Source organism: Delphinapterus leucas, chromosome 1 (genome assembly GCF_059928025.1).
Source record: "Delphinapterus leucas isolate spDelLeu-1000000601 "Yukka" chromosome 1, BTC_Dleu_Yukka2, whole genome shotgun sequence".
In the NCBI taxonomy this organism is placed as follows: Eukaryota; Metazoa; Chordata; class Mammalia; order Artiodactyla; family Monodontidae; genus Delphinapterus; species Delphinapterus leucas.
The window spans coordinates 77,928,012-77,945,926 of record NC_143129.1 but is presented as its reverse complement, the minus strand read 5'-3'; the positions used below and the strand labels follow the sequence as shown (position 1 = coordinate 77,945,926).

Genomic DNA, 17,915 nt, shown 5'->3' with positions numbered 1-17,915 from the left:
ATATTTACTTTCTTTTTCTACAGTATTTCTACTCATCATAACCATGCTCTGTAACATGGTTCATATTTAGCAGTTTAAGCAATGAAATGTATTTTGTGGGTTTTTTTGATATGTATTTTCAAACATCCACAAACAGAATTTCAAAACTCAAAACAAGGTGTATTTCATTCTCTTTATAAAGCAAGTTGATTTTAGACCAATTTCAGCTCCTATTCAACATCACCAGTATCATCTGATTTCATTGTGGTAACTAGATCCAGTTAGAAAATCAAGAGGAACCAAGAGCAACCAGGAAATGTTTTTAGCATCTTGTCACTATGACTAAAAAAACAAAACAAACAAAAGAACTAAGAGACATTATTTCTCACTCGTGTGTTTGAAAAAAGCTGATAAACTTTTCTAGGAAACATAGCAACTAACTGCATTTTTCAATGCAAACATCTAAAGACAGTGAGGTAAATTTCTATTCAGCTCATTTCTTTTAGTTTGCAGAGGGAATTCCTATTGACAGGTAATACAGATTGCAAGTATTTGGTATGAGTAGTGTAGTTCCAACTATCATCAGATAGTTTATTTGAAAAGTTATATAAACCTAACTATGGGGAAATAATTCCCCACTTAAGAGTTAAAAGAATGTACACACTGAATTTATGGATGAAATGATATAACATCTGGAAGATTCACTTCAAAATAAGCAAAGCGAGGGAGGAGGAAGAGAGGCTAGTAGATGGGATATAGTGTGATAACTGGGTGTGAATAACTGTTGAAGCTGGATGTTAAGTACATGAGAACTCTATCCTGCTCTTTTCATTTCTGTATATGTTAGAAATTTTCCACACTTAAAAAAAGGAACAAAATTAAATGAAAAAAAAAGTATACACTCCTGTCATCAACTTGCATATGTCTGAGAGCAAATGACTAAAAACTATGGAAAGCAAAAACTATTAATGCTAAAAACAAAATTTTATATACTCTTCAAACATAAAAAAGTTAGATGCTCAATGAAGGAAACAGAACTCTGAAATAGCAATAAGATTATTAGTTAAATTTCATCATTACTTGAAGCCATAATTTATCATGTTGTGTCAACATCACACTGCTGGAACTTCCTGATGGTCCAGTGGTTAAGACACTGAGCTTCCACTGCAGGGGGCACAGGTTCAATCCCTGGTTGGGGAATTAAGATCCCTCAAGCTGGGTGGCGTGGCCAAAAAATAGAAGGAAAAAAAAAAAAATCACACTGCCATCAACACCCTCAATGAGACAGTCACTAAGAAAGTGATTCTTTTTTTTTTAAGAAAGTGATTTCTAAACCATGAAATGACAATTATCATTAACTAAGACGACAAATCATAAGTATGAAAATCTAACCTCTCCAAACGAAAGAATATAAACCAAATAAATTACAAGTAATTTAAAGAAGGATGATTTTTTTAAAAAGACTAGCAATATAGCTCAAAACAAAAACTACTTTCGTTTCCCTCTCTTATGATAGCCAGGGTTAAGATATCTCATGCTTCTGGAAAGGCTGGCACAAAGCAGACCTCACAGTGGATTATAATATAAGGTAATATAAGGTGTTATGTTACCTTTAAAACACTCAGATCAACATGCATAACTCAAGAACATGAAATTATTTAATGGAGACGCACCACCTACACATATGGTAAAACTTTTCCACTGTGTGCAGGTAGATCATTTTAGGCAGGACTGAATGTGTCCAGATTCTTTATTTGTAAGGCATGGAAGACTTAGAATAAAGGCTCAAGTGGTATTGCTAATACTATAAAGACACAGTGCTTATTAGCAAGATATAGGGAAGTTATACTCCACATTTTAGAATACAACTCAAGAATAGGACATAAAAAAAAAAAAAAAGAATAGGACATGAAAATCACTTTCTATTCTCGATCCTTAAAGATCCTGTGTATTTTTTGTAATTATTGCAAGCATTGTTTTTTTAAATTGTGAAGTATCTCATACATTATAGGAGACTATATACATATGTTATCCATATGCAGATACAGACACACTACATACACATATGACATATTAAAAAAAAAAAACCCATGAACCAACTACCCAAGTTAAAAATTACAGAAAGTATTAAACTTTTCACAAATTTACATGACATTCTTACACAGAGGACATGACAATAAAGAGACAATCAGACCATTTTTCTTAAGGTATTTCCATTATCTTACTGAATCCTGTAATCTGTACTTTTAAAACACCTTTCTGAATTTCTTTTCTTTAAAAATTCAGTAATTACCTTTAATTTTCAGTACTAGATTCATGGGTAGTCTGTCAAATAGCTACTGGATTTCATCCCGTAAGTGTTGTCTATATACATGCATATCCAAAATGACATTAAGACCTTTTTACATAAACTCGCTATAGAAATGTATCCAAGACAAGATCAGGAATGCTACCAACATTTGCCTCCTTTTCAAACCAGAGTTTCTTCATCCCAAAATTATCAAATGATATTAAAACATTTTTTAAGCTACAAAGTTGCATAATGTGAAGACTTTGTAACTTCCTAAGAATAATAGCAAAACCTCTCTGCAACTAAGTCATGAAATCTCAACTTCTAGGAACATGCTTCAATCCACCTTGCCCTTTAGAAAGCCCCCACTATCACGCAATTCATAGCTTCAACACGATTAGAATAGCTTCAAGGACAGAAGCCATATATTATTCATCTTTGTGTCCCCTGCATAAAAATAACTCAATAACGTTTGTTATAACTAAGATAAATGCCAGGAGATGAGCTTCAAAACACCTCAGTCCCAATGCAAAACTGGAAAGAGATGAGTTTGAGAATACAAATTATTATAATGAAAAAGAATAAAGCTATAAACATTTGTGTTATATTCTCTTATCACCTAATTCAGAATCATGTATTAACACTGGAGAAATCAATCTGCAAAGAATAAAGAATAAAAAACAAAGAATAAAAAACAAAGATCTTAAAGTTCTCCTTATCATCAGCATGCTCAAACACTGTCAAAGAACCTCTCACCTGAAACTCGTACCAACATCTCTACCCCCAAACAGAACTATTTTTTTAAAAAAAAGCTTTTAAATGAGACCTGAATATAAATTGGTTCTATCAATACTTCACTATAATTTAAGTTTCTGAAATTCGTATGCATAATTCGTGCGACTGTGCTCATGCTCATTTTCTACAGTGAGGGTTTTTTCAACAGATTCTCAGAAGAATAAGTGACCCCAAAAAACTTTTAAGAACTGCTAATCTAGCAAATCAAAAACATTCCATTTTCCAAGAAATAGTTAAGTTGGCTTAATTCAACTATTCTTCCCTCATATTCATAGAGGGGATCCTTAGTACAAAATTAGCCTCTGGAAGAATTTCTTCAGCCAAGCCAAAAAGTTCCAATATCCACAGGCACAAACATCAACAATTCCAGATCCCAAAAACAGTTTACTCGGAAATGCCAAAAGAAAATGCAAAAGGTGGGCACACTGTACCACAAACTGGTCACCCTGTTAGATGCTTAAATACACCTGTATCCTTCCATAGTAAAATGTCTGGAAGATCTAAATTCCCTCCAAACTGAATAGGCTTTTTAGGAAGGTTTTCTAGTTTCAACTCCACACTGACCTGTGAGCCTCACTCGACTCAATACGTATCACTGTCTCAATATTTATCACTGTCAAAGACAAATCCCCTCATATGTACCCAGGCTGTTTCAACAGGGTCACCTTGATTATTCCCACCCCAAGGCAGGGAGCATTTATTGAAAAGTTATTCAACAAATATTTGTTGAATGAATGAAAGAAGATCCTTCCTCCCTTAAAGTTAAGCTGTCAGCCCCCATGCAGCTGCTATGGTACAAGTTAAACATGCCTCCCTCAAACATACAAGCTAAAGTGTCAGAAATGCTATGCTTCCTCCATAAGCAGAAAGTAACAGAGACATGGAATACCCATTTCTCACGGGCTAACCCGGCAAGGACAACCTATGTTCTGTCTGACACAACTGATCCCTACCAAACACCATCCAACCAGTCAATATGCCCCTATCTTTCCAATAAACTCAGATCTGCCTGACAAAGACCTCCCGAGACGCCATGGTATGGTGAATATACTACTGAATTAGTAGTCAAAATATCTGTTACAGACCCAAGTTTGTCACCAATTTAACACATGACATTGGAAAAATTATCTCTTTATGCCTCAATTTGCTATTTTGTAAAATGGGAGGAAACACCCATCCGACCATTTTCACAGAGATTTATTTAGGATCACAAACAAACTGCAAGAGCATTCTGAACAATAAAAAAGCTTTATTCCATTATAAAGTGTTAATATAAACTCAGATCAACAAGAAGTTGATTTTTTATACCCTCATAGTAATTGTTCAAGTAAAAATGTTCTGGGCCTTCACGTCTACACAGTTCACCCTATTCTGAGGAACAGACTATTCTTAAGAATAACTGGCTATGACAAGTTTCTCCCATCCCTGACCCCACATTTACATGCTGTATTTCTAAAATACTGCCATGACTTCTCTTTCCCAGCAAGTATTAAGGCACTCCCAAACCCTAAAATACACATACATATCAACCAGCAGGGAACACCCCAAGTTTTATTTTTAAAATAAACTAACTTATAAGTGGAACTCCATTACACTTATACAAATACAAGCAAACTCTTCCGGAACACTTTCCTTCCTCGCATACACACACAAACACAGCCGCTATACACCAACATACCATCTGTCTTCTAGACCAAAAACATGTCTTTCAATGCACAAATTAGCCAGTAACATTTATTAAACTTGTAACACTGAGATCATTCTATCCTTCCTACATACAGTTCAGCGTGTCAGGGACACCACATATCTGATCGTACACGTAAACTACCCTCAGAAGATCTTTCCTCCTGCCGCTCTAATCCCTTAAACGAAACAAACAGGACTATGGGGGATGCCCCAATCCTACCTCCACAACAAACTAACCTGTCAGGGGCACAGCCGACTCCGCCTCCACTCGCTTACTTTCCCGCCCCCTCCCCCAAGCCAGGAGTCCGCCTGTCAGGGACACCCCTTCACCCCCGCCAGGAGGGACTTCCCGGTAAGCTCAGGATCCCCTTCCCTACTCTCCCCTCCCCCATCCTTACCACCGCTCTCCCGGAGGTCCAGGTCCGGGAGATGACAGTAGCTCCCAGGAAGCCAAGGACTAAGTCGCTGAGGGAGTACCTAGGCCCAAAGGCCTCCCCAGGCGGTTCTACTCACCGTGTCAGAGGCCGAGGCCGAGAGAGATGAGAGTGCAGGGAAGTGGGGAAGAGGGGGCGGCCGCCACCAGGCTCCTCCGCTTCCCTTGGTCCACAGCGGATCCCTCCCGCTTGTCAGGAGGCGGCCAGCGGGTGAGCGGACTGGCGGAAATGCGAGAGAGGAGAGGGGAAAGGCGTGGGGCTAAGCGGGGGAAACTAAGGGGAGGCGGGTCCCGCAACCGAGACGAGGATCGTCTCCCCCTCCGCAAAGCGAACCCAAAATGGCGGCGGGAGCGGCGGCGGCAGAGCGGCGGCGGCGGCAGCTCCTTGGGAGGGAGGGAGCGAAGGGCGCCTCGTGCCCCCCCACCTCCCACTCCTCCCTCCTCGCGTTTTCCCCCTTCGTCCTCCCCCCTCCCCCGACACGGGCGGCGGAGCGCGCACGGCCGCCCGCACGCGCCAGAGTGTATCTGGGCTCGTCGCTCGCTGCTCCCACCAACCACCGCCTTCGGCCGCCTTGCGCGCCCGCCAGCCAGTACGCACTCGCTCTGGGGCGCCTCCTCGCACAGTCTCCCACTTCCCCTTGGCCCCTGTCAAGCCAGCTCTACCGCGGGCCCTCACGCGTACCTTCGGCAGCGAGAACCCAAGCCTCCTCCTCCACCTCCTCTCCTCTCCTCCCCCCCTTCCCCGCCCCCACTGCCACCAACCGCCGCCACTGCCGCCGCCGCCTCCTCCTCCGCCGGCCCCCCCCCCACAAACCCTCCACCCCTCGCGCGTGCGCCTCCCACAATCCCCCCGCGGGACTGTTCCATTCCTGTCGGCTGCAGAAGCGGGGGAGAAAACGACAGGCGAAGACGGCAGAGCTTGCCGTTAGGACAGGAGTTACCCCAAGGGGCGGATAGACACTTATGACTACTTACCTCGCTGGCCGCGGCGTCGCGACGCCGCGGCTCCCTTCCCCTGCCTCGTCCTGGCCGCAGTGAGCTGGTTGGGGGCGGCCTAGCGCCCCTCCGCTGGCCGGTGGTTGGAGGCCGCGGCGGCTGCGCGTTGAGCAGCTTCCTGCCGTACGACCCGAGCTTGAGTCTTTGCTGCGGGACGATCGCCGAGGAGCCAGCGCTTGACAGTGTCTGCGGTTTACCGGGTCGGGAGAGCTGGTCCGCGACTCTCGGTGAGGAAGTGAACCGGCACGGGGGTTGTACCCATGAGGGAAAGGAGCGGGACTCCCAGCCTCCATGAGGTAGGGAGTGAGGACAGTAGGGCCGGCAACCTTCCTAGGGGGCTTCCCTCCGGGCTCTGTGTTGCGGACCTAGGACCCAAGAAGGAACCGGCTCAGTAGTCGGCTTTTTCTTTCTTCCTTTTTGTTTTTAAACCCAGCTTAGATTTTCGAATTTCACACCACTGTCTGTACGCGATGATGTTTTTGTGCACTTTTACACAAACCTCGTGGATGGATGATGCATTTTCAACCTCATTAGGCAGCCTTATGTTAGAGGATAAGGACACCATATATTTCAAGTTCAGGTCTGGACTCGATCTCCCGTGTCTTGTGTGTCCTTCAGAAAGTTATTCTTCTTAGTTCCTTATCAACAAGAAACGAAAAACTGAACATAAAAATTAGTTAACTCCAAATCTGCCTTCAGGGTTGGTGTGTGATAAAATAATAAAATATGTGTAAAGTAGAATTAGCTCCTAGGCACAGGGAAAGTGCAGAGAGTTAATGTTATCGTTCACAGTACTCTTGATGTTGATAAAGTTTGTGGGTGTAATTGGTAGTTTGTGTTCTATTCTTCCAAATCGTTGGTAAAACAGTGCAAAACTAGGTCTGTCAGATTTCCGTGGTTACTGATACTTGTTTCGCAAAACTCTGCATGAACATTTACTTTTTCTTGATGATTGAATTCAGGAGAACTATGGACTATTAAAATCCACAGATAATTCCAAAGCTTTCTTCTATTCTAGTAATCCTTAGTTTCACCCAGTGGGTAAAGCTGAATAAATTAGGTGAGGGATCCACTTGGGTTTCCCTTTTCCTTCACATCTGGACTTGTAGGGATTTGGGAATAGTTTGAAAATCACTGTACTAGCTTAATTTCAAAGGCCTATTCAAGCTCTAAAGTTCAAGTAGACACTCCTAAATTTCCCCCTTAACATATTATATTTCAAAATATGGATCAGGTTTTATTTGTTTCCTTTTTTTTTTTTTAAAGGGAAATCCGCCTTAATTATCTCACTATATATTTGCTTTTCCTAACCTTAAGTCCCAACTTTTTCATGGAGCCATTTAGGAGCCATTGATCTTTTTTTTTTTTTTTTTTTTATTTATTTATTTTAAAATATTTTTAATTAATTAATTAATTTACAGCTGCATTGGGTCTTCGTTGCTGCATGCAGGCTTTCATTGCGGTGGCTTCTTTCTTTGCGGAGCACGGGCTCCAGGTGCGTGGGCTTCAGTAGTTGTGGCTCGCAGGCTCCGTAGTTGTGGCGCGCGGGCTTAGTTGCTCCGTGGCATGTGGGATCTTCCCAGACCAGGGCTTGAACCCGTGTCCCCTGCATCGGCAGGCGGACTCTCAACCACTGCGCCACCAGGGAAGCCCATTGATCTTTTTTTTATTGTGTCATGTATGCAGGTGTGTTACCCTATCAAGAACATTTTTAATTTGAGGTCAGGGACTATGTAACGTTTCTTTTATATTCTTTTGTAGTCTAGTGCAAAGCAAGTCATGGAAATGTTGAAATGAATGTTAGATACTTAAAATATGAGAAGAGAAAGAGAATTAACATTTGTGGAATACCATGCCAAGAGAACTTGTGTTCCTGTTTAATCCTTATACAACACTTTGAAATAGATCATCTTACCCCCATTTTACAGATGAGAAGCCTGAGGCTCAAAGAAGTTGGGTAACTGTCTTTAGACTTCAATTTGCCTGTCTCTTAAAAACTTAACTTTTCACTATACCACATTGCCTTCATAGTAAATTTCTCATTAGCAACATAATTGCATATGCTAAAAAGAAAAAACACCTTTAATGGAATTCCACTACACTTGTATATAAAGAAAGTTACTTACAGTCTCTGTCTTTAACTAGCTTTGGGTAACTGCACTGATTCATGAATTGTCAGCTAACTATAGACAAATAAGATCGTATTCAGTTCTTTTATGCTCCAGTGCCTACCAGAGACTAAAATATATTAAGTGCTCAATAAAATGACCTTATTGAATGAATGAACCCTGAATTATTTGAACCAAGGATGGTATGGAAAACAGAATAATGGTTCCCCCCCAAAGATGTCCGTGTCCTAATCCCTGGAACCAGTAAACACATTATGTTACATGGCAGAAGGAAATTAAGGTTACTAATCAGCTAACCTGAAAATAGGGAGATTATCCTGAATTATCTGGTAGACCCACTGTAATTACAAGAGTTCTTTAAAGGTGGAAGAGGGAGACCAGAGACTCTGTCAGAGTGAGGCAGTAGGACATAGACTTGACCAACTGTTGTAGGCTTTGAAGATGAAAGGGCAACCTCTAAAACCTAGAGAAGTCAAGAAAACAGATTCTCTCTTAGAGCATCCAGAAAGAACACAGTCCTGCCGACACTTTGATTTTGGACTTCTAAACCACAGAACTCTAAGATGACAAATTTGTGTTGTCTTATGACACCAAGTTTGTGGTAATTTGTTACAGCAGCAGTGCATGTTGGATCTGTTTCTTTTACTTTAACCTTTGTTTTCCGCTGTTGTTCACTAAAAGGATACTGTCTATACATAATGGCCTGCCTCGGGGAACCGGCCCCCGAATGCCTGAATGTTAAACCAAAGGGAAACATTTGGTTTGTTCAGGGAAATATCCGGACCCTGTCCACCTGTGGATGGCTACAAGAAAGAAGAAATTAACACCTCCCCTCCCCGAGGCTGGCCATTCCAGGTGATATTTGCAAAACTTATGGCCTTTTTACTTCCTCATCTCCTCCCCTTCTCTGTGCTGTAAAAGAAACTGGCATCCAAACCCGGATAAGATAGTTATTTTGAGACTTTAGTCTGCCATCTTGGTCTGCCGGCTTTCCAAATAAAGTCATGTTCCTTGCCTCAACACCTTGTCTCTGACTTGCTGACCTGTCATGCAGCGAGCAGAGCGAGCTTGGACTCAATTGCTGGGTCATTTGGTAAATCCACATTTAAACTTTTGAGGAAATACCAAACAGTTTTCCAAAGTGGCTGCACCATTTTACAATTCCAGCAGCAATGTATGAGGATTCCAGTTTTTCTACATCCTCCCCATTACTTGTTATTGTCTGTTCTTTTTGATATTAGCTATCCTTGTGAGTGTGAAGTGGTATCATATTGTGTTTTTGATTTGCATTTTCCTAATGACTAATGGTGTTGAGCATCTTTTCATGTGCTTATTGGCCATTGTATATCTTCTTTGGAGAAACTTTAAGTTCTTTGCCCATTTTTGAGTTACATTTTCTTCTTATTGTTGAGTTGTAAAGAGTTCTTTGTATAATATATTATGGATATAAGTCCTTTATTAGATATATAACTTGCAAATCTTTTCTGCCATTCTGTGGGTTGTCCTTTACTTTCTTTTTTTTTTTTTTTTTTTTTTTGCTACGCTGCGAGGCTTGCTGGATCTTAGTTCCTCCACCAGGGATTGAACCAAGCCCTGGCTATGAAAGCACTGAGTCCTCACCACTGGACTGCCAGAGGATTTCCTGTCTTTTACTTTCTTGACGGTATCCTTTGAAGCAGAAATTTTTAATTTTGATGAAGTCCAAGTATCTATTTTTTTTATTTTTGTTACTTCTGGCATCATTAAGAAACCATTGCCTAATCCAAGGTCGTGGAGATTTATTCCTATATGTGTTCGAAGAGTTTCATAGTTTTAGCACTTTGATTTAGGTCTGTGATGTATTTTGAGTCAATTTTTGTGTGTGATTTGAGGTAGGGGTCCAATTTCATTCTTTTACATGTAGATATTCTACTGTCCCAGCACCATTTCTTGAAAAGAAATGTGCTTTCTCCCATTGAATTTTCTTGGCACCCATGTTAAAAATCAACTGACTGTGATATAAGAGTTTATTACTGAATTCTCAACTCTGTTCCATTGATCTGTAGACATATGGGTCAGACATATATGATCTATAGGCATATGCTAATACCACACTGTCTTGATTTCTGTAGCTTTGTAGTAAGTTTTGAAATCAGGAATGTGAGCCCTCCAACCTTGTTCTTTATTTTTCAAGGTTTTATACACTATTCTGAGTCCATTGCATTTTCATATGAATTTTGAGATCAGCTTGACAATTTCCATTAAAAGGGCTGCCGCGATTTTGTTAGATAATAATATTTGTTTAAAAAAGAAAGAAAGAAAGAACTGATGATGTTAGTAAGCTGTGTTCTCAATGAAACAGTGGTGTTATAGAATAACAAAATAGTTACTCTTGAAAATATAAAATCTAAAAACGATAGGTGAGGGTTTCCCTGGTGGCGCAGTGGTTAGGAATCCGCCTGCCAACGCAGGGGACACGGGTTTGAGCCCTGGTTCGGGAAGATCCCACATGCTGTGGAGCAACTAAGCCCATGTGTCACAACTACTGAGCCTGCACTGTAGAGCCCACGAGCCACAACTACTGAAGCCCGTGTGCCACAACTATTGAAGCCCGTGCGCCTAGAGCCCATGCTCCGCAACAAGAGAAGCTGCCGCAGTGAGAAGCCCGCACACCACAACAAAGAGTAGCCCCCACTCTCAGCAACTAGAGAAAACCCGCGTGCAGCAGTGAAGACCCAATGCAGCCAAAAATTAAATAAATAAATTTATTTTAAAAAAAGATAGATGATAGCTGAAGAGTATTGATGAGTAATATAAAGGACTTGTATGATGATTGCTTTGAGAAACTGAAGACATTTACCCTGGAAAAGAAAAAATAGGGGACATAACTACCTTCAATTTATCACATGGAAGGTAGCTTGTAAAACCAAAGAGAAAGGCTGGGATAGTGAATGGAAGCTACAAGGAGACATTTCACCTCAGATTGTGAAAGAACTTTACATAAAAGCAGGACTGCTTTGTGAGTTCCCCATCAGTGGAAATGTTCAGGCACTTGATAATTGATAATACTATATACACAGTGACTAATGGCAAAGGCTGCAGAGTCAAACATAGGTTTGAATTCCAGAACTGTCACTTTTAGGCTATATACCCTCGGGCAAGTTAGTCTGTCCATCCCTATTTTCACATAGATGTAATATCTACTTCATAGGATTGTGTTGTGAGACAGTGCCTATAAATTGCTTAATATAGAGCCTGTTTCTGAAAAATACTATTATTATTATTCAGATCATTGTAGCATTAATTCAGTTCTTGAACTAGATCACCTTAACCTGAAGAATTTGATTCTCCTCACACAATCTGTACACAAATGTTTCATTGCAGCTTATTCGTAATACCCAAAACCTGGAAACAGCTCAGATGTCCTTCAATGGATGAATGGTTAAACAAACAGGCACATTCATACCATGGAATAGTACTCAGGATTAAAAGAAAAACTATTGATGCATGTAACACACAACCTAGACGAATTTCCAGAAAATTATGATGAATGGAAAAAGCTGATATTAAAAGGTTTCATACCATATGATTTCATTTATATAACATGCTTGAAATGAAAAAATTACAGAAATAGAGAACAGATTAGTGGTTGTCATGGGTTAAGGAATGGGAGGGTTGTGGGAGGGAAGTGCTGGAGGCTGTAGAAGGGCCACATGAGGGATCCTTAAAGTGATGGAAATGTTCTGTATTTTGACTGTATCAAGGTCAATATCCTGGTTGTGATATTGTACTATAGTTTTGCAAGATGTTACCATTGGAGGAAACTGGGTAAAGGATACATGGAACATGTATTATTTCTTTCACTTGCCTGTGAATATATAAATATCTCAATAGTAAATGTTTAATTTAAAAAATAATCTATGATTTTTGTGACCACTGAAGTGTTAGCATATAGCCTTTGGGATACCTTTCTAAGTTTGGTACAGGCTTTTTCTGACTTCCTTTTCAGTGTACACTTGGCCTATGTGACAGTACTTTTTTTTTTTTCTTTTTAAAGAAAGAGAGCTCTAACACTAGCCAGAAAGTTTTGTCAGAAGAGTGACAGAACTTTAAATACAATAGTGAGTAAATGTCCCTTACAAGTGTACCTGAAAACACTTCAAAGTGTTTAAAGACTAAGGAATTATTTGTCTCTGGGATTTGTTTTATCCACACTTTCTTTCTTTCTTTTTTAAGGTTTATTTTTTATTTATTTATTTTTGGCTGCATTGGGTCTTAGTTGTGGCATGCGGGATCTTCGTTGCAGCGTGTGGGCTGCTCTCTAGTTGCGGCATGCAGGTTTTCTCTCTCTAGTTGTGGCGTGCGGGTTCCAGAGCGCGTGGGCTCTGTAATTTGCGGCTCGCAGACTCTAGTTGAGGCACGCGGCATTAGTTGCCCCGCAGCACATGGAATCTTAGTTCCCTGACCAGGGATCGGACCCACATCCCCTGCCTTGTAAGGCGGATTCTTTACCACTGGACCACCAGGGAAGTCCCTATCCACACTTTAAACAAAGAATGACTGGGATTGGAGGGAGGACTCTGCTTCCTTGAAATAGTAGATATAGACAACAGGTAGAGTCTCAGAATGATGACAGTTGAACAATATTAGAGAAGTTTTTTTTGTTTGTTTTTTTGTTTTTTTTCGGTACGCGGGCCTCTCACTGTTGTGGCCTCCCCCCGTTGCGGAGCACAGGCTCCGGATGCGCAGGCTCAGTGGCCATGGCTCACGGGCCCAGCCGCTCCGCAGCATGTGGGATCCTCCCGGACCAGGGCACGAACCCGTGTCCCCTGCATTGGCAGGCGGACTCCCAACCGCGCCACCAGGGAAGCCCCATCAGTCAGTTTTAATAGGAAACCTGTCCTTTATCTGCCTTCCAGTTACAATGTGATTAACTTGTACTCTGCAAATCGACATTCAAAGGATATGAAAAAACCGAAAGGAGAAATCATTACTCAATTTTTTCACAGTATTAGTGGCTTTGAACCTTTTTCTTGCAGTGCCCTGATTTGTATATGTCTTGGAATGTAGAATGAGCAAATATTCCATTCTTCTGCTTTCATTTGGCCTGTCAATAGGATTTTTTTCTACTTACACGTATTTTAAAGAACATGGAAAATGTGGTTTAGTCTGGATTGTCTGCTTTGAGATCAGACTTTTGAGATTCACCCCCCCCTTTTTTCTTAAAGTATCTTCTGTTATTGTTATATAAGCCGTGTGTGTGTGTGTGTGTGTGTTTGTGTGTGTAATTTACCTTTAAAAGCAGGAAAATATTGAAGGGTTTTAAGAGCCAGACTTCAGTGGAAAGGATGGATTGGAGAAGTTCAAGGATGGAGGCTAGTAGACCCAATTTTGTAATATGGATACAAGATGACAGGATACAAGATGGAAAGCTAGTCACATTTTCCTGACCAGCATTTCCCATAATCTCTAAAACATAGCCAGAGTAATGGCCTCAATGACCACAGGCATACCTGGAGGAAGAAGTAGTGACCTCAGGCCCATGTCACCCACTCTTTCTAGGACACTACCTCCCTCCAGAGCTGCAGCCCACAGCTGTCTCATAACAGTGGTTGTACCAGGGCACATTGAGAAGATCTAGGGAGCAGGGTTGGGTAGGCCAGATCCTGTTGGAGTGGCATTGGGGTCTTGAGTAGTTCGGAAGTTGGGAAACTTGAGGTTAGGTAGAGGGCTTAGGGTTGGAAATCAGCTGATACAGAGGGTTAGAATTGGTATGGGAGTTAGCTGGTCACGGATCGGGGAGGACAGTGTTGGAGGCAGGGAGTTGAGATAATTGAAATAGGGGAGGATTGAGAAGAACTGGGGTTAAGAAAACTGAGCTGGTCAAAGATGGTGGTGTTGGGTACCAGGTGATGGTGGGTATAAGGTAGAGATTGATGCTGGGTAGTGTTGGGCACTGGGTGGTTGTGTCAGTCGTTGCCAAAACTACCTCCAGGTTCTGTGATTCCCTAGGAGGACTCAGAGGTCAGCACATAGTCCTACTTACAGCTATGATTTATTACAGCAAAAGGATACAGAGCAAAATCAGCACAGGGAAAAGGCACGTTGGGCAAAATCTGGAGGAAACCAGGTATAAGTTTCCAAGAGTCCTTTCCCAGTAGAATCACATTAGACACACCTGATTCCTTCAGCAAAAACTTGTGACAACACGTGAAATGTTGCCACCCAGGGAAACTATCAACAGAGCCTCAGTGCCCACGGTTTCTATTGGGGCTGGTCATATAGTCATTATCAGCCTCGCATGTAGTAAATTTCCAGACTCTCAGAAGGAAAGCAGGTGTTTAATGTAAACCATGTTGTTTGTATAAATAGTTGAGGCACAGTGACCCACTCTTACCTGTTCTGGGAATGGTGGGAACTCTCCTGAAATCCAAGTTCCGAGACACCAGCTAAAGGGCAACCTTGCAACCAGGCCTTTCTAAGGACAGCAGTCTTAGACTTGCTCTGTTAGCTCTTCTCTGCACAGTTGGATTAGGCAGCAGGTGGTGGTGGTGGGCGTTGGACAGTGGTGGACAGCAGTAGAGGCAGTGTAAGGCAGAACAAAGGAGAACCGTTGAAGAACAGGGAACAGAGGGGACCTCAACCCTGCCTGTGGCCTAGTAGAATTCATCCTCATGCCTGGGCACATGGTCACAGTCACCACCTTACTGCACAGCAGCAGCCCTTCCACTAGCAGCCAGGAGAATGTTATTAATAGTATTTTGCAACAAGGGAAGTTCCAAGGGTTCCAAGGCCAAGTAAATTGGATTAAAATGAAGTCTTAACTATAGTTTTACCCAAAGCCTTTAAATGTGTGAATATGTGCATATATTATAATTATTCAAGAAGTGACTATATAGCATTTTCAAATTTCTTTGGCCAGAGAACATTGGTGCATTTTATGACTAGTTAGTATTCACCAAACTTATTTTGGGAACTGCTGCTCTAGAACTTTTGGTTTTCAAACACAGCAAAGGAGCCCTGCAATCCCACATGTAAATGTGAGGCAGGCCAGTAGAGACCATGCCAGTCTTGTTCACCACTGTGTAGTCTGTATAGTGTGGGCACGTGAAAACACAAAACACATTTTTGAATGACTGAATTAAGGAATGCTTTGCATCTTTATTAAAAAGTAAACTTGCCTTTTCCGCGCTACCCAGACGGGGTCCGTACGGCGTTGTTCTGGATTCCCTTGTAACTTAAGGGGAAACTTTCACAATGTCCAGAGCCCTTGATGTCCTGCAAATGAAGGAGAAGGATGTCCTCAAATTTCTTGCAGCTGGAACCCACTTAGGTGGCACCAACCTTGACTTCCAAATGGAACAGTACATCTACAAAAGGAACAGTGATGGCATCTACATCATAAATCTGAAGAGAACCTGAGAGAAGCTTCTCTTGGCAGCTGGTGCCATTGTTGCCATTGAAAACCCAGCTGATGTCAGTGTCATATCCTCCAGCAAGCTGTGCTGAAGTTTGCTGCTGCCACTGGAGCTACTCCTATTGCTGGCCGCTTCACTTCTGGAGGTTTCACTAACCAGATCCAGGCAGCCTTCCGGGAGCCGAGGCTTCTGGTGGTTACTGATCCCAGGGCTGACCAGTCTCTCACAGAGGCCTTTTACATTAACCTGCCCACCATTACTCTGTGTAACACAGACTCTCCTCTGCGTTATGTGGACATTGCCATCCCATGCAACAGCAAGGGAGCTCACTCAGTGAGTCTGATGTGAAGTTCTGCGCATGCGTGGCACCATCTCCCGTGAACACCCATGGGAGGTCATGCCTGATCTCTACTTCTACAGAGTTCCTGAAGAGATTGAAAAGGAAGAGCAGGTGGCAGCTGAGAAGACTGTGACCAAGGAGGAATTTCAGGGTGAATGGGCTGCTCCAGCTCCTGAGTTCACTGCTGCTCAACCTGAGGTGGCAGACTGGTCCGAAGGTGTGCAGGTGCTCCCTGTGCCTATTCAGCAGTTCCCTGCTGAAGACCGGAGTGCTCAACCTGCCACTGAAGACTGGTTTGCAGCTCCCATTGCTCAGGCCACTGAATGAGTAGGAACAGCCACTGAGTGGTCTTAAGCTGTTCTTCCACAAACTCTTAAAATGGAAAGAGGTTGATGGGAAAATAAGCAGTTTCTAAAAGAGAAATAGTAAACTTGAAAACTAAAAGGAGATAGAATTCAGAGGAGTTTGTGTCATCTCTTAACCATACTATAAGCTCTATTGGGTCAGGGACTGAACAGCTTTGTTCACCATCTTATTCACAGGCCCTGGCACATAATAGGTGCTCAGTAACTGTTGAATAAATGGGTGCGACTCTGTTGTTGTTGTTACTGTTGAATAAACAGGTGTAACACTGTTGTTGCTGCTGCTTTAAAGATTTTGGATGTAAGGTGAAAATTATTAGCCAAAATGAAGTAGGTGATTACCTGGAGATTTGATTTAGTTATGCTGTCTACTAGTGAATATTGAGAGTTGCATTTAAGTATTTTAAACATTTTTTAGCTCCCACATGATTAGGGTTTTTTAGTTAAATACTTCCAACATACAAATGAATAAATATAGCACACATGGTATAAAAATAATAAAGCAAATACCCATATCTATTATCCATCATTTGAAATAGATCATTACAATTCCTTTGTGTGTCCTGCCCCAATCTTGTCCCTTTACCTCTTCCCTAAGGGTAAGCATTATTCTAAATGTGTGCTTATCATTCTCTTACCTTTCTCTTTCAGTTTTATTACATATATGTGTATTCTCCAGATAATTAGGATTTAAGTTTTTGAGTTTCATATAAATTATATCATTCTGTATATTACAATTTTCACTCAGCATTAGTTTTTGAGATCCATCTATGTCTTACATGTAACTGCAGTTTATTCTTTTTATTTTTGTATGGCATCTATTGTGTGACCATATCTCCGTTTATCCACTCTTCTATCAATGGACATTTGGGCTTTTTACAGTTTCTGATAATTCATATTCTACTACTATGAACATTGTGATACATATTTCCCAGTGTACATGTATATGTGTTTTTCTAAAATAAATACGAAGGAGTAGAATACCTGGGCCATAGACATGTACATTTTCAACTTTACACATAATGTCAAATTTGTTTTCCAAGATATTTGTATTTATAATTCCATTGACAGTATAGGAAACTTCCCAGTGCTTCACAGCCTCTTTAACATTTGCTGTTGTCTTTTTCATTTTTCTCAATATGATGGTTGTGGATGGTATCTCATTGTGGTGGTTTTAATTTACATTTCCCTGATTTGTCATAAGGGTCGAACTCTTTCCATGGGTTTACTAGCCACTTGTGTTCCCTTTTCTGTGAAATATGTTCGTGTCTTCTGCTCATTTTTTAAATCAATTTAAAGGCATTATTTATTCTAGATACTAATCCGTTGTGCAAATATCTTTTCCCAGTTGTGGCTTACCTTTTCACTTTTTTTAAAAAGTGCAGGGATAATGCTGAAAGGAATGACAAGGCTTATCTCCAGCGTCCATAAGGTGAGTCCTGACTGACCTAAGTGCTTTGTGTAAACTGTCTTTAGGTGGATTTCTTTTCTGGATTGATTGTATCCAG

The 17,915-nt window shown here is 41.4% G+C and overlaps 2 protein-coding genes and 1 pseudogene across 11 annotated transcripts in view; 2 read left to right on the top strand and 1 right to left on the bottom strand.

Moving 5' to 3' along the window:
- The window catches only part of ASH1L (ASH1 like histone lysine methyltransferase), a 216,842-nt gene extending 211,217 nt beyond the window's left edge, over positions 1 to 5,625 (bottom strand). For 3 of the 4 annotated variants that reach the window (XM_030759569.2, XM_030759568.2, XM_022559688.3), the window contains exon 1: positions 5,264 to 5,624. The gene's annotated coding sequence lies outside the window, so the exon portion shown is untranslated. Of the gene's footprint in view, positions 1 to 5,263 lie in introns of all 4 variants that reach the window. The other variant, XM_089913940.1, reaches the window with a different exon arrangement.
- A 447-nt stretch (positions 5,626 to 6,072) lies between these two features.
- DAP3 (death associated protein 3) overlaps positions 6,073 to 17,915 on the top strand; it is a 31,436-nt gene continuing 19,593 nt past the window's right edge. Inside the window, exons 1-2 of one of the 7 annotated variants that reach the window (XM_089914061.1) lie at positions 6,073 to 6,406; positions 17,788 to 17,839. Coding sequence is in view for 5 of the 7 variants with exons in the window: in XM_022559699.3 (XP_022415407.1) it covers positions 9,108 to 9,163; positions 17,788 to 17,839 (108 nt within the window). In the remaining 2 variants the exon portion in view is untranslated. The other 6 variants (XM_089914058.1, XM_022559702.3, XM_022559701.3 and 3 more) reach the window with 6 other exon arrangements.
- LOC111167175 (small ribosomal subunit protein uS2 pseudogene) lies at positions 9,170 to 17,779 on the top strand (annotated as a pseudogene).